This window comes from Sturnira hondurensis, unplaced genomic scaffold (assembly GCF_014824575.4).
Source record: "Sturnira hondurensis isolate 20B ecotype Veracruz unplaced genomic scaffold, ASM1482457v3 Scaffold0020642, whole genome shotgun sequence".
In the NCBI taxonomy this organism is placed as follows: domain Eukaryota; kingdom Metazoa; phylum Chordata; class Mammalia; order Chiroptera; family Phyllostomidae; genus Sturnira; species Sturnira hondurensis.
In genome coordinates this window covers 1254866-1271341 of record NW_028093273.1, presented here as the reverse complement: position 1 = coordinate 1271341, position 16476 = coordinate 1254866, and the positions used below count along the sequence as shown (strand labels likewise).

At 44.7% G+C, this 16476-nt stretch overlaps 1 protein-coding gene across 8 annotated transcripts in view; it reads left to right on the top strand.

Moving 5' to 3' along the window:
• The window catches only part of LOC118976042 (transducin-like enhancer protein 4), a 148489-nt gene extending 137057 nt beyond the window's left edge, over window positions 1-11432 (top strand). For all 8 annotated transcript variants that reach the window (XM_037030305.1, XM_037030304.1, XM_037030301.1 and 5 more), the window contains 6 exons: window positions 4039-4288; window positions 5360-5607; window positions 6882-7029; window positions 7457-7607; window positions 7982-8058; window positions 9745-11432. In XM_037030305.1, the coding sequence (XP_036886200.1) occupies window positions 4039-4288; window positions 5360-5607; window positions 6882-7029; window positions 7457-7607; window positions 7982-8058; window positions 9745-9852 (982 nt within the window). In that variant the 3' untranslated portion in view covers window positions 9853-11432. The remainder of the gene's footprint in view (window positions 1-4038; window positions 4289-5359; window positions 5608-6881; window positions 7030-7456; window positions 7608-7981; window positions 8059-9744) is intronic.
• The last annotated feature ends 5044 nt before the right edge of the window (window positions 11433-16476 follow it).

Genomic DNA, 16476 nt, shown 5'->3' with positions numbered 1-16476 from the left:
GAATCATTTTTCTATCTTCCTTCCTCTCAGTGAAATCCTTCCACTCAGTAAAATCCATCCCAAGTACCATGTCTCTCATGAAGCATAAGCCGTAGTTTTCTTTGTTGAACTACCACAGAACTTTGTACTTTCCACCCCATATTATAGTCACTTCTGTACTTCTCTCATAATTCCTAGATGGTAAGCTGTTTGTGGGCAAGGCCGGTGCCTTGATTCTGTATTCTTAGGTTGACACAGATCAGGGTATGTGGCCAGGAAGTGTGCTTACTGATGCACCTAGTTGGGTAGAAAAAAAACAGTTCTTCAAGCTTGAGTAAGTCTGATTTGGAGAAAGGTTGGCTTTTATTACTCATTCCAGTACTTACCATATGTGCACAGCAAAGAGGTCTTTGAAACCTGGTAAACAGTATGTACTAGAGCTGTACGTTTTCCAGTGGTCAGTACCTCACATGTGCTTGTAGCATCAGTGGGCCACATTATGACTGAAATGCAAGCAGGCTCTTGAACTTCTTAGGAAGGGCATTCCAGGAACATAGGAGGTGTTCACCGAGTGGTTGTGGTTGAACTGAAGAGTTGTCCTATTAAAAACCTCAAAAGAAATCGTGTGTCTGGTTTCTTAACGATTTAAACTCTCAAGGCTCTTTAAAAACCATTTAGTGATTCTAGAGAGGAGAGAAGGGGGTGTCTTTTCAAGTAAATTATCATTAAGAATGTATAGCGCCAGCTAAACCTGGAATAACCTTTCTTTCACCTCCTTCAAGATTTACTCTTCATGACCTCTTAATTGCTAAATCGATTAGCCTTTTTCTCGGTCGTAATCTGGCGGGATCTCAGCCCTTGGCTACAAGCATCACTGCCTTGCCTCCTTGCCTGAGTGGACACCTGGCTGTCTCCTGAGGGGGCGGAGTCCCCCCTGCAGCCCTCTTAAGGGGTGCCCTGTCAATATCTGTCTCACACCCACAGTCCTCGGGGCCGTGGTAGGGTGATAAAGGCTGTGTCATTGTCACCATCGTCCGTCCCCCCCCCAAACCCTTTCCTGCTTCTTGAGTCTCTTCTAAAACCAAACTCTTTTACCTGTTGATGAAAATTCTATGCCTCTCTGGCTTGTGCCATTGGACCGACTGCTTTTTTGTGCTGTTGTGGGGGCATTCCCCCTCTTTATTAAGGACTTGGGGTCTGCCTCCCAGCAGAGTGCACCACTGTCCTGGGTGACCGGCGTTCACAAGGTCAGTCCCCCAGTTACTGCACCACGTCACCTCTGGTGAACTTCTGTCCCTCTCAACTTCCCTTACCTACTCATAGACTCACAAAGAAGACGTCGTCATCACCCCTCACTGTGTCGCCTCCAAAATTCAAATGTCCCGTCCAACACAGTCCCCTCTACTTTCTCTTAGAGTAATTTTTTTGGATTGCACATTTACTCGCCCAGCTCTCTCACAGCCTCCCAAGCCCTAGCTGCTCCTCCCCTTATTACTGCACTAGCTCCCCGCCCCCAGCTAGTTTTCCTTCTTTTATTCTGCCACCTACAATTTACTCATCACCCAGCAGCCAGAATTACCTTTGAAACACTAATGATGTCGCTGCCCTGGCCAAAAGTCTTCAGTGACTTTCCAATCTACTCAGAATGACACCTGCAGGCCTCATCACAACCTAGCAGAGCCCTTGTTAACATTGCCCCTGCCTGCCTTCACCTTGTCACTCGGCACTGAGCCTGGCCTTCCCACTTGGTTCTGCTTGCCGGACTTCGCGTTCACTGTTCCTCTTCCTGGTGCGCTCCCCTTTGGCATGTGCAAGGCCTGTGTCCGTCCTTCAGGTCTCAGCTCATACGCCACTTCAGGTCTCTCTGGGCATCTTCAGTCTTTGTATCTGAAGATAAAAGTGTGTGCACACGTGTGTAAGAGAGATGGCGTTTAACCACCATTGGGGTTATTTACCTGCTTGTGTGAGGTTTGTTTTCCTGTCTAGGAGTTAGGCTCTGGAGGGCGGGGACTTTGTCTGTCTTACTTCGATGCCCCAGCACCCGGTAGGACTTGACTCATGTTAGTCATTTAATAAGTATTTTCTGACTCAACGATAAGCACTGTATCTCACTCTACTCTCCCACTTGCCGTACTTTTGCTCCTCATGGTATCCTTCCCTGTCCTCCTTGGTCTGTCGGATTCCCGGAGAAGCCATAGCACAGGCGCTGGTCACAGCGCTAACCGCCTGACATTTTTGTCTGTATTTGTTGAACCCCTCACCGACGAATTTGCCCTTCCACCCGCTGGCTGCCCTCCTCTCCTCCAGGCTGTAACTGCAGGAGAACAGGGTGTGTGGGTTTTTTCTTTCTGTTGTACCCCAAGTCCTGGCAGCGTGGGTGCCGGCACACTCGGGGAGCCAGAAAGCAGGCGTTGAGGGAATGAATCTCTTAGTAAGTTGTCATGTAATGAGCCACCTCCTCCCCCTTTCCAGTTTATCCTCTTCCCCTGATTACCTACTTCCTCCATTGCTCTTGGTGGAGATTTCTTAAAAGTAAGCATGCTGTTAGATTCTGCATCTGTTCTGCACGTGGCGTACTCTGCTCCAAGGTCATTCTTTTGCTCCATAGCTTCAGCCGTCACTTTGTGGATGTCCAGACCTTGATCTTTCTAACCTCACTTCTCTCCTGAATCACAGTGCTCAACCTTAGGTCAAGCAGTTTGGATTCCCCTAGATAGGCCTTCAAGGTGAGGAAAACCAAACCCTTTCATGTACTGTGGTCCACCTAGTCACCTGGGTCCCAAACTTTAGAATCATCCTCAGTACCTCTTGTCTCCTCAGGTCACACATCCCTGTCTCTCCAGGTTCTATGGATTTGACCAAAGAAGTCAAATCATCTGTTGTCTTACCATCTCCCACCCTTACTCCCCTTAGCAAGGCTGACATACTGCCTTTCCTCTACAGCCCAGTTCTGAGTCTTGCTCTGCAGTCAGCAGAGGAGGAGAAAGCCCTCCTCTCTCCGGCCCCTACATCTGTCGTAGCCATGTGTGTGCTTCGTCCTTCTTGAGGCCCCTCACTGCTGAGCTGAATTTTGATGCATGTGACTGGCCTATAGATTTTTGCATTAAGGGCCCATAAACTTTTGATTCAACTCTAAAGCTTTTGATTTGGGGCATTTGAATGCTCCAAATTCCTGTCTTTTGGGTACCCACAAAAGCTTTCCTTTGTTTGGTATGTCCTTGGTACATTTCTTCCGTGAGCAGAGCACATTCCAAAGCTCCACGTCAAAGCAGAATAACATCATTTCAAATGGGCAATTGACCACCGTACCCCCAAGACAGGCCCAGCTCCCGCCCACCCACCGCAGACTTCTCCTGCTCCAGATGCCTCAGAATGGCCCCCTGTGTCGGCCCCTCCCTGACGTCGGTGCCCTAAGACTAGAGATGTCTGTTGAGGGAGCTGCTCTGACTTCAGTGGCATTTAGAACCCAGTGCTTCACTGGAGACAGAGCTGCCAATAGGTGTTCACAGGTGGGGCTTTGGGCGGTCACATAGAATACTCTCTCAGATTCTGATTCCATACAGGATTACTAGAATTTGTTACATCAAGTCTGATAGGAGTTTATTTCTTTTTTTTATTCCTTTTTGCTTCACAGCTGCCATTTCACCATGTAGGCCTGGAGACTCCTTAAATCTTCCTAATTTGGCTTATTGATCTAAAATTAGTAAGTCTTGATTGGCATGAAATGACCCATAGGCAAAAATCTCATCACAGGTTCCTGAATCATCCAAAGAAGAGAAGGCAGTGCCCTGAAGGGACAAGTACTGTGCAGGGCACTGGCCGTCGTGTTTTACTCTCTGTGGAGTGTGAGTGGCATCCTCTCCATTATAAAGAGTAAAGACTCAGAGGGGCAAGTGACTGTGAGAACTATGTTCTTTCCACGGTACTAATAAGTAAACTTGACTTGTTTGCAAATCAGAAGTACCACTGAAAATACTTTATGTTCCATCTTAGTACAGTGATCAGGTAACATTGTTTACATTCCCTTCTTCCTATCTTTTCTCCTCTCCACTGCCTTAGAGCATACTCCTTCCACGTGACGGCCGATGGCCAGATGCAGCCGGTCCCCTTCCCCCCCGACGCCCTCATTGGACCCGGCATCCCCCGACACGCTCGCCAGATCAACACCCTGAACCACGGGGAGGTGGTGTGCGCAGTGACCATCAGCAACCCCACGCGACATGTGTACACGGGGGGGAAGGGCTGTGTCAAGGTCTGGGACATCAGCCACCCCGGCAATAAGAGCCCTGTCTCTCAGCTCGACTGTCTGGTGAGTGAACATGGATGGACAGGGCTTAGACCTTCATTCAGAAAATAGGACGGGATGCTGAGACCAGGATGTGCAGACAACACAGTATTTATCCCAAGTGGGTTGTTGTTTTCGGTGGTTTGTGGTCTTTCACGTGGAGATTTAGAGCGCTGATGAACAGACATGTCTTCTTTCAGTTCCTTAAAGCAGAATTAATGTCCAGTTCTGTCCAGTTCGTCACATGACACTGCACCAGGACAGCTGTCACTCAGCCAGCCCAGGGCCTGGGAACAGGCACAGCACTTGTTTTTCTATCTCATAAAGGAATGTAGAAAAAGCAGGAGTACAGCTAAGTGTCGTGACCTGTCACATTGTGAGACAGGAGTGACTTCATACTTAATGGGAAAAACCTTAGCTGTGTCCTGGGTGTTTGTCGAAATTTTAGTTTGACTTTCTTCCTTAGACTAGCAGTAGGATTTTTGCTACAGCAGTGTAGGTAGATTTGGCATAATTAACGTGCAAGACTCCCATGGCCTCATGAACTGGGAGGAAATTTTCTTTTCCGGTATTTAACACTTTCTGATCGTTTCTTGCCTCCAGCTAATGCTGCCTAGCCAGTCGAACCTATGACGCCTTTAGCCAGGTGAAAGGAAGAGACTGTTAGGTGTGTTTAGCCCCTGGCAGTTTTGGCGGCAGGAGCAGGACCTCTCCGCAGCAGGGTGGAGTGTGCCAGACCCTTAGGCATGGCTTCCCCGGGACTGTGAGGGCTGCTGCGCCCCTGTGCGCGTGCCCCTGTGTGCAAGTGACTCAGACAGCTGATTGATTTGGTGGTGGTGGTGGGAGTGGGTCTGTATCTTTGCATTTATATGCTAATTGAGATTAAATATCTCAGTACTAAATTTTGTAGATCAAGTTTAAGTACTTCCCTAATTTCATGTAATTTTCTAGCATTAATCCACTTTATCATTGTCGTAAGTAGAAATGGCTCATTAAAACCAGGAGGGAACACAATACTTTTATGAATTTCTGCTCTCATGTTAATGCTGTTTTCCTTTCCTCATGAGTAATCTCTTGATGGTTTTGTCTCTACAGAACAGGGATAACTACATCCGTTCCTGCCGATTGCTCCCTGATGGCCGCACCCTGATTGTGGGAGGGGAAGCCAGCACTCTGTCCATTTGGGACCTGGCCGCTCCGACCCCGCGCATCAAGGCAGAGCTGACGTCCTCGGCCCCCGCCTGCTACGCCCTGGCCATCAGCCCCGACTCCAAGGTCTGCTTCTCCTGCTGCAGCGACGGCAACATCGCCGTGTGGGACCTGCACAACCAGACGCTGGTGAGGTGGGTTGGCAGGACTCCTCACCAGACCATGAGGAGGAGCTGGTTGTACCACGTTGTGCCTGAGATCTATACTCATGTCAGTCTGTCTGTCTGAAAGATGAGATAGAATTGTCTTACTGAAAATGCTAAGAATAGGCCCATTTTAAGATGCTAAAAACAAATTGTCAGTGCAAAATCTTGTTTGCTGCATTCTTTGAACTTTATCAAATGAGGTTTGCTTTCTTTTTTTTCTTTTCTTTTTGACATTGTACTAAGTAGCATCAGTTCAGGTTTTACAAACACGTCATCACTTTTACATAATTACTGTACATAAGGTTCCCATGACCTCATGAGCTCGTTAAACACCTGTAATTGCCATCTGTGCTTGCTAGCAAACCAGCATTGCCAATAGACCCTCACTGAGAAGACTCACGGTGCGTGGTGCTGTTCTCCGTGCCGTGTGTAACTGACCTGTTGGTTTCCCCAACAAATGGTTACTGAGCACCTGCCATGGGCCCACGGATGTATTTGATGCCGTTCACCCTATAAAGGTCTGGGTTATCTGTAGTCCCACTTTTAAGGATAGGGAGACATAACTAAAATGTCTGTTTAGAAATGAGAGTGTGCAGGAGAGTGTTGATATGTGAGGCCCTGAAACAGGTCTCCACACGTCAGCACCGGGGAGACCAGGAAGCAAGAGTTGTGATCCACCAACGGGTGTGAGAAGGTTGTGATCAAGCCTAGCTACAAGGCGGGGGCGTATGCAGGGAGAAGAGGCCTCTGCTGTCTGTCTGGAAGATATTAGGCAGGACTAAGCTCTGTAATATGATTCTAAAAACAAAATAGTCATCGCTTTGTTCCCTTTGGGTAAGGCTCTTAAGAGGAACTGTTTCTAATCCTTTCTTCCCCTCAGTGCTTTTGACAGTTTACCAGCTCCTGTGGGAGCTGAGTCGCCCCCGGCTTTCCGTGTGCCTTGTTGAGAGCCTCCTGCTCTCTCACAGCCCCCCACGGACACGCCGTTGCCCACTGGCAGGGGGTGTCCTGCTGCTCCCCACGCCCAGCCCCACGCAAGTACTTCCTAAGTGTTTAAAGATAAACAAAGTACAGGAAGTACAGCATCTCAATTTAACGTGAATCTCTTTTACGTGGATGCTTTGTTATCACTTCGAATAATTAGAAAACAAACGAAATCTACCAGTAGGGCCTGCAACGAAGATGATTGCTGAGCAATTCAATGGTGAGTTCATCTAAAGATTAACTTTTCAAGGATTTTTCCTCCATTTTGATATTTCCAGGCAATTCCAGGGCCACACAGACGGGGCCAGCTGTATTGACATTTCTAACGATGGCACCAAGCTCTGGACGGGCGGCCTGGACAACACAGTCCGGTCCTGGGACCTGCGCGAAGGGCGGCAGCTGCAGCAGCACGACTTCACGTCACAGGTGCGGTGCACCGCCTGTTGCGTGTCAGAAGCCATGGTTTCGTGACATATAAGCCATATTAAAGAAGGGGCAGTTTCTCTACCATGAGACGAAGTCACTTCTGACTCTAGATTAGATAGGTGAAAATTCCATGGTTTTCTGTCAAAATACAATAGTGTGTGTTTTATTAAAGGATTAAGAAATCTCTCATAAGCTTTTAGCAGGGTTTCATTTTGAAATCCATTACTGTGTATATATTTGAGTTTTACATAATTTGAAATTATATTGTGGAGGTCTGTTTCATTACTTTGGGATCACCCATTTGGCTTTAATTTTCTTCCCCTGTACAATAGAAATTATCTTGATTTCCTTTACAATTTAGGTAGTATCCCCAGGTACAGAAGTCTGTCCTTGTAGCCGTTGTGACTGTCACCTGTTGTAATTCTAGATCTTTTCTCTGGGCTACTGCCCAACCGGAGAATGGCTCGCAGTGGGGATGGAGAACAGCAATGTGGAGGTGCTGCACGTCACCAAGCCAGACAAGTACCAGCTGCACCTTCACGAGAGCTGCGTGCTGTCGCTCAAGTTTGCCCATTGTGGTAAGCAGGCCCCCTGGAGGTCCATGTCCTGTCAGCCAGAATCGTTCCTTCCGCCCTCCTGCTGGTTCGTTTCAAGTCCCGTTCTTTACTTCATTAACATGTCCCTCTTCACAATTACACTGCTTCCTCACACATGCCTACTTCCCTAATGCCACGTGATTTTCTGGCATTAATCCACTTTGTCCTTGTCATCGTATAAATGACTCATTAAATCTAGGAGAGTAGGTCTTATTTTTACAGTGGAAAAAACCCCTCCTGTTTGTTGCATAAATTAGGTGAGTTTTCCGTGGATGGCTTGAAGCTCTGTAAAGCGAATCTCGGGTGTCTGACAGAGTATCACAGGCACTGCTTGTTTCCAAACCCTCTTCCTCTAGGCAAATGGTTTGTAAGCACTGGAAAGGACAACCTTCTGAACGCCTGGAGAACACCGTACGGAGCCAGTATATTCCAGGTAACACTCACCTTGTTTTGCCTCCACTTACTGTGGCTCACTGCGTGACAGTTGAGTAACCAGACTGTTCCCACGCGTTCCTGCAGGTTAGTAGTGTCCTAGGGCTTACCTGTCCTAGGAGGTAGGAGCTGGTAGTATTCACGTTGTGCAGAGAAGAAAACTTCTGAGCATTTTCCTGAATACTCTTCATAGCATTGCTGTTTCTTTGAATTCTTTCCCAAGAAGAGTGTTAAGGAAAAGTTTGACAATTAATTAATTAATTATAATTAATTTTATCAACTTTTATTCTTCTCATTGACTTCATGGTACTCTGTGTAGTTTGTGCAGTTACTTGTAGGAGAACTGAACTTCAGACACAATACCCGCACGCACTTTCTCTTCACTATCGTATTGGTGTGTGAGAACTTCATAGGCAAGTTAGAAATGACTTCTTTTTAACCTTACATATTTAGGATATTATTTTTAGGTGGTGTTCTTCTTTGGAATAATGTAACAGATTTTGCAGTTTCTTTGTCCAAGACATATTAAGTCATCATGAGAGTAGGTTATAATTGAATGCAAAAATACATAGATCGAGCAATACACTGTGAAATATACTGTGAGTGAAAATACTGAGCAATATAATCAGTAGAACAAAAATAATTGATTCTTGCTATCATGAAGTTTATAATGATATATAATACAGTGGAATTTTTTTGTTTTCAGGGATATTGTAGGGTTTTTTGTTTGTTTGTTTGTTTGCATTGTGGGTCACAGCCTTTTAGATGGTTCCACCTAGTACTTAAAAAAAATCAGAGTTCATCTGCTGTAGCAAGTGTAAGTGTTATGTCTTGTGTCTATACTGAGTTGCAAAGTAAAATGTATTTATTCAGATTGTGATCAAAATGTTTGAGAAACACTGGTAGTGGGTTAGCAGCTGCATGTCCAGCGTTTATTTTTTAAGTGTTTGAAGTCCTCGTTGAGATCCCATGGGTATTTTTGTTTGTTAGCACGGTTCAGTTCAAAGTCACCATCTGACCCTTTTATAGCAGTGCAGTTGGACAAGTGGGCAGAACTCAGCGTGTGGTGCATTTCTCTGTTGAACCCCTTCCTGGTCGCAAATTTGGGTTCCATTTTTACACATGAGGAAATTTGTTTTGGAAATACTTTCACCTTCCGTATTTAAGGAACGTTTTCGGTGCTCTTGCCCAGGTATTTATTACCTCACTTGAACACTACAGCAGCCCTGCAGAAGGGAAGTAGACGGGGAAGATGTCTTGACCTGGTTTCCTCCACAAGGAAACTGAGGCTCAGACAAGTTAAGAGACAAGTCTGGTGTTTGTAGCTCTGCCCAAATCCAAGTCCGTGTGAGTGAAGCTGAGGGGTTTTCATACTGAGACACACTGCTGGTAACTGTCTGGAGAATAGGATTTGAAATAGGGCCGTGGTTCAGCCATTCACCTGCCTCACCTGATGTCCCCGGGGCGAGAGCCTGTAGGCTAACGTGGCCAAGTGTCCCTAGGAGGGCACCTGCCGCTTTAAGAGAGCGCCGTGACCGCCTTTCCTGGCTTCGGCTCCTGTTGGGTTCTTGTTTGGTCAGTGGGACGTGTTAGGGTTTTGTTGGCTCTAAGTCCCCCAGTCCTGCCTGTCAGTATTAATGGGTTTCTCTTTCAGTATTAAACCTTTTTGTTTATGTTTCTTTCCCAGTCCAAAGAATCCTCATCGGTGCTTAGCTGTGATATCTCTGTGGATGACAAATACATTGTCACTGGCTCTGGGGATAAGAAAGCCACGGTTTATGAAGTTATTTATTGAGGACAAATCTTCATGTGAACTGGACTCCTCCTTGTAGCACTTTGTCCCATCGTTCCCCCCACCCCGCCCCCAATCTAAAACCAAGGATTTCCAATGCTCATTGCGGTTGTGGCGTTGAGTCCCCGTCCTTTCCGCCCCCACCCCCTCCTCTTCCTCGCTATTGAATTGTGAATACTCATCGAGAACCTGTGATACCAAATCTTCAGCGCTCTACTTGGGAGAACCAGGATTAACCGTACTTAACAGCGAATGGCATCTTTATGTATCATATCTGTAATATATTTATTTTGTTTAAAGAAGGCTTTCTAACAATGACTGACTAAATAAAGCTGTCTGCTCCTGCATTGATAATGAAGATGCGTTGTATTTGCTACTCCTCCCCACCTTTTTTTGGCAAAGGAGGGGGAAGGAAGGTTTAAAATAATCGATTAAAAAATGTCACTAAATGTAGACTAATGACTGTATAGAGATGTGAAATGTATAATGACATATTGAAGCAATATGTTGCTGTGTTAGATTTATTTTGGTTTTGTTTTCTACTTATTTTTCAAGGCGTTTGGAAATTTGACTGAACAATTAGAACATGACAGGCCACGTCATACTCATTTGAGTCTATTTGGACAACTTTAACCAGTATATCTGTAGCTTTAGATTATATTCGATAAAAGTAATTGGACTTTTTCATTTTTTCTTTCCTTTTTTGACTTGTTGACAAGTGTCTTTGAGATATGTTTTTAATTCTTTTTTTATTGTATTATAGACAGATGAACAGGTTAAATTGGGCCTCAAAGAGAGAACTTAATCCCTCTTGATATTTTTGCCACATTTCTTTGCAAAGGGAGATGTTTATCTTTGGGCAGTTTGTCATTAGGGGAGATTACGGGCTATTTTTTGGCATGTTCTTTGGGAACCGCGCGGATTCTTCCCGCTGCGCAAGTCAAGTCCTTTACAAAACAAAGACGGCGGAGGAGGATTCTCAAGGCCCTCCCTCTCAAAACCAGGAAGAATGGACTCTCCCCTGGGACGCGGACTTGCTTCCCTTACCTCTGGTTCTTTCCACATCTTAGTTGGATGTCCCTGAAATGGACACAGGCTGTGCCATTGTGCCGGAAACATTGTGTTATCTTTTATGTTGTTGTTGTTGCTGTTAAACTATGATATGTGACTCCTTTTTTATTATTATTTTTTGTTTGAATGCTTTAAAAATCTTTTAAGTCTGTGGATCTGCTGATGTACAGTGCCTTTGCTGCTATGGATCAAAATCAAGAGAACCGTGTAGATAAACTTTATTGTATAAGTAGAAAATTACTTAATTTCATACTAGAAATGGATGGATGCTACAAGTTGAAATGGACTGTCCATTGACGTTCCTAATGTGGTAGCAGAAAAAAAATGGTGTCTTAAGTGCTTAGTGTTTGATGTCATTAACAGTTTCGTAAAACTCTACAGTGTAGAAAGATTTTGATACTAAACTGTGCATTGTACATAGTTTTAATGCATTGTATTGACCACCAGTACTTCTATAATGGTAGATTGTTTGTGCATTCAGACTTTTAAGCATTAAACATAAATAACTTCTAGTATGCTTATTTCCAATTCTTTGGTTTGCTGGCATTCGTTTATTTTTATCTTGGGCTATTAAAAATTACTAGTTTTATTCAAGGAGATTAGTGCTAAACCAATGGGGGTCTTTCGTTGTTTGTGGGTTTTGTTCTTACTGGAGAAGAGGCAGAGGGGGGGGAGATGACCAGGGACAGGTTGCTGCCCCCTCAGTGTGTAGAGATCCTGTCCATCAGACAGATGTCGTGTTGCTCAAAGCCTTGGTGCTTTAGAACGGTGCTGTTCAGTGTCGTTACCGCTACGCGTCTGTGCCTGTTGCAGTTTATTAAAATTAAAATTTCCGTTTTTCAGTCACAGTAACTACGTTTCAGGTATTCAGTAGTCACATGTGGATACTGGCTACCGTATTGGACGGCACGGATTTATAAAACATTTCCATCATCAAGGTAAGTTCTGTGGAATCAACACCACTTTAGAGTTCGTTAGCTCACACGTACCATTTCCGGCCATGTGGGTTTGGGAAACATTGTCACCACAGCGCACTGGCGTCTTTGAAGGCGGCAAGCTTCTTGGACTGTTACAGTTTGGGTGTGAAAATTCAGCATAAGGAATTCTGAATTCCTGGAACTCAAAAACCTGACATTGTAAGGTTCCACTGGGTAGAAGTCTGGGTGTCGGGCCCCTTGGGGGTCTAAAGTGTGTTCCGCGAGCAGCTGTAAGGGGTGTGGACTTGAGGTGCTAAGAGTTGTGTTCATCACACAGGTTGGAAGCAGCACTGCACATGTGAGTACCGTGAGAGCTGCTACTGCAGATGATGGCATTTTAAAAGTATGCTTAGCTCAATTAATTGCAGTGTATCTTTGCTTAAAAGCTTATTAAAAATGATAGAGGTTTGGAGTAAAAAATGATTTTGGCACAAACGGTGTAACATTTGCATACTGTATTCATGTTGCTTCTAGAAGTTAAAATGCCCTTTTGGTGTCTGATGGGTCAAATCTGTGTGCTAGCCTTCAGTTTTCTCTGACCCCAAATGCTGTACCAGAATACAAATTGAGACGAATGCATAAATAGGCCTACCTTTTAAAAATACTGGGTTACCCAAAATACTTGTTTTTTCCATGAGATGGCTCTAGTAGCACTTAGTTGTCTTTAACTTCATTCGAAACGGTGTGAATTTTGTTAGATTGTATTGTGATAGCCGTCATATCAGCGTGCATGAAAAAAAGGAACTTACAAAAACTGGGGGAATTTTGTGTAGCCATTTTAGTATTGAAGATGGAAGAAAATATGCAACATTTTCACGTATTATGCTTTATTCAGGAAAGCTAAAAACAACTGAAACAAAGATTTGTGCAGTGTGTGGAGCAGGTGCTGTGACTGATTAATGTTATCAAAAGTTTGCAAACTTTTACACTGGAAACTTGTCACTGGACAGTGCTCCACAAACCAGTTGAAGTTGATAGCTATCAAATCGAGACGTTAATTGGAAACAGTCGGCGTTATACTGTGTGGGAGACAGCTGACGTACTCAGAATATCTGAAGTTATTGGTGAAAATGAAGAATGTGTCTTACTTTGACAAATGAAAAAGGCTTCTTGGTCAACCCAGTAATAAATAGGCATCTGTTTCAATGCAGAGATTTTTTATCAGATTAGATAGTTATATCTTTATTAATCTCAGGCCAGGATTAAACTGCACAGAAATCTTAATGTTGTTGTAATTGTAGCTTAGTTTGCCATAATTTTTACTCCAAATATGGCCTTGCACAGTCTCGAGAACAACAAAGATAGGAGTCACTCCGAACCACAGAAAATTTAATTCCAGTGAAAGAACATAGTGGTGTAGGACTGGAAGATTGATGTACATAGAACTAGCAAGAAATAGGGAGAAAATCCAGATTAAAGAAAGCCCTCAAGACCTTCCTAAGATCGGCAGGTCAGATGTAGAGTAACACTCCCAAGATCTTCAAGTTTCTACAGGTACACACCTCACTTTGGGGCCGCTACTTGGCAATAGGCTTCTTGGCCCATGAGCTGCAAAAGATTAACCTTGTCCTGGAATGGTGTACGCTGTAACACCGGAAAGGAGTTAGAATTCCACAGTCAGGGGCTAGAAACTCAGTGTCAAAACGTATTCATAGTCGTGGAAATCTGGGATGCTGCCGCCCTGCACAGGGAAAATTGACATCCCAGCGTCAGAAGGCTGCATGCAGGAGACGGAGCAGCGAGGTCCTTGGGGTTGCCTGCCCTCAGCTGTCAGCTCAGCCACTACTCGCATCCTTAATCCGGACATTCTTGCACTGACGTTTGTGTGGCACAAACAAGATGGTCCCACAAAAATCTCAGCTGGGATTTTTTTTTTTAAGATTTTATTTATCCTTGGGAAGGGAAGGAGAGAGGGAGAGAAATATCAATGTATGGTTTCCTCTCGTGCGCCCCCTGCTGGGAACTGGCCTGCAACCCAGGCATGTGCCCTGACTGGGAATCGAACCATGGTGGTTTAGTTCCCAGGCCCACACTCAATCCATTGAGCTACACCGGCCAAGGCTCAGCTGAGATTTTTGACAGTAGTTTAAGGAAAATTGTAGGAATTCCTTGCACAGCATTAAGTAAGCAATTAAAAATTGCAAAGATGTCAATATTAAAAAGAAGAAACTTCATTCTTCGATGCTCTTGGCCGTTCATTTCTGTAGCTGCCTGGGTCACCTGTGGCTTGATGAGAACATCCAGAACTAACAAGTTTAATGTTATTTTGGAAGAAGAGTTAAACTCACATAAATGTCATGCTTTATTTGACTTGGGCCCAGCAAAATAAACACACACCCACTAAGAAGGTACTTGTGAAGTATTTGGGTTTTGAGAACTTAGGCAGTAAATTTGTAGACTGTTAAGGTGGAGTCCAAACCCATGCCCAAATGGTTTTTAGTGGCCCAGCTTTTCTCTCCAGCCCTAGGGAGCAGTTGGCCATTCTCCACTCTTGACTAGATCTCTCCGTAACCTCTTTGAAAAGAAACTACCGTAGGTGGTATCCCAGCCATGTCTTGTGTCATGTGGGAGAAAGACTTGAGCTACAGATTTCTGTTCATCCCAGGAGTGGGGATGCAGCGCAATGAGTTAGTGGTGGGAACTAAGTCAAAGGTCGACGGTGCCGGCCTTGTGCTCACAGGGCCTCCAGCAAAGAAAACAGGCAGGCCGGCATGTACTGGTCCTTCTCCCAGGGCCAGCTGCCTGCCAGCGATAGGAAGAGACACTGACAGGGACCATCGTGAGGGACGGAGTGAGACCCCCCAAACCAGTAGACACCAAGCAGAGCAGTTTTTCCTTATAGGACACCTTCTTAGTGAAAGAACTTAATGTAATGAATGCATAATTGCCCCCAAAGAGTTTAGCTTAAGTACTTTTCACACTTTTCAGTGTCTGTTAGGTCAGGTTTTGGCATCATGCATCCGAGGCAGAGAAGCCTGGTGCAGCTGAGAACAAAGCACCACCCTGGAAGCCTGTTAGTTGTTCCCTGATCAATGAGGAAAACAGGACTTTGTTTCTGGATTCACTCAAGAAATTGTGTTAAACTTTGTTCTTAAATGTCTTCCAGATTCTCAGAGCCCCTTTCATTTTTCCTCCAAGTAATTAGTGTCAGTGAAATGGGATTTCCAGTGTATGACTGAGCTGGGAAACTCGGGCTTTCCGCAATGATGGGCGGTCAGCACCGCTGCAGGCGCGCCTTTAGGCATCAGGGATTTTAGGGTGGACAAGAACAGCCTTCTGAGGCCAGGCAGGTGTGCAGATTACTCTGAGGCCAGTGGCCTTGGTCCACAGCCATTGGGTCCTGTGAGGTGGTGTTGAAAATAAGGCACCAAGTGCCCTTAATGAGATTTTCAGTGACAGACTGAAGACAGTTTAGACAAACTGACTAAAAGCGAAGGGTATCCTCAGTATCCATCTCTGAGGGGTGTGGACTTGCTTTCATACTGGTTGGTTGGCCTGTACTTTGCAGACTTCCTGTGGGTGCCCTTTAAACCTGAAGTACCAAATGGACGAGTTCAGCTCCTTCTGACTTTTGGAAGACACCATTTCCACCTCATGCAATTGTGTGTGTGTGTGGCTATGTCTTTTTCTTGCCGAAGATTTGTTTTTGCATGAGTTACTGAGTACACTATTATGATGTCCTTTTCCTATTACATCTCCTTAGGTTTGTAAACCTCGTGTAAAATTGTAACCTGACCACAGATCCACAGGGATGAAGAAGATAAGGCAAGTTGGTGTTGCTCAAGCTCACACCTCCCAGTTTAATTGAGATATGACATAATATTATGTAGGTTGAAGGTACCTAAGGTGGTGATTTGACATATGTATATATTGTGAAATAATTGCCACAATAAGGCTAGTTAATACATCCCATCACTTCACATAATTACAGTTTGTGTGTGTGTGTGGTAAGAACAGTTAAGTTTTACTCTCAGCAATTTTCAAGTGTAGAATGTATTATTATTACTTGTAATCATCATGCTGTATATAAGATTCCTCAGACCTTATTTATCTTGTAGCTGGAGGTTTGTGCCCTTGGCAGGTATCTTTCCATTTCCTCCCTCCCCCCACTACCACCTCACTCGAGACCCTGACAACACTATTACACACAGGTCCCACGAATTTGGCTTTTTAAGAATTACACATGTGCCCTGGCTGGTGTAGCTTAGTGGATTGAGCGTGGGCCTGCAAACCCAAAGATCACGGTTCAATTCCCAGTTGGGGCACATTCCTGGGTTTCAGGCCAGTTCCCAGGAGGGGACACACGAGAGGCAACCATACATTGATATTTCTCTCCTTCTCTCCTTCCCTTCTCCTCTAAAGATAAATAAAATCTTTTTAAAAAAAAGAATTACACATGTGAGATCACTTGTAGTGATCTCATGTAGGTAGTATTTGTCTTTCTTCATCTGATTTATTTCACTCAGTACAATGTCCTTGATGTCTACCCATATGTTGTCATAAATGGCAGGATTTCTTTCCTTCTCATGGCTGAATAATACTCCATTTTGTGTGTGTGTTTATAAGGGACACTTACTGT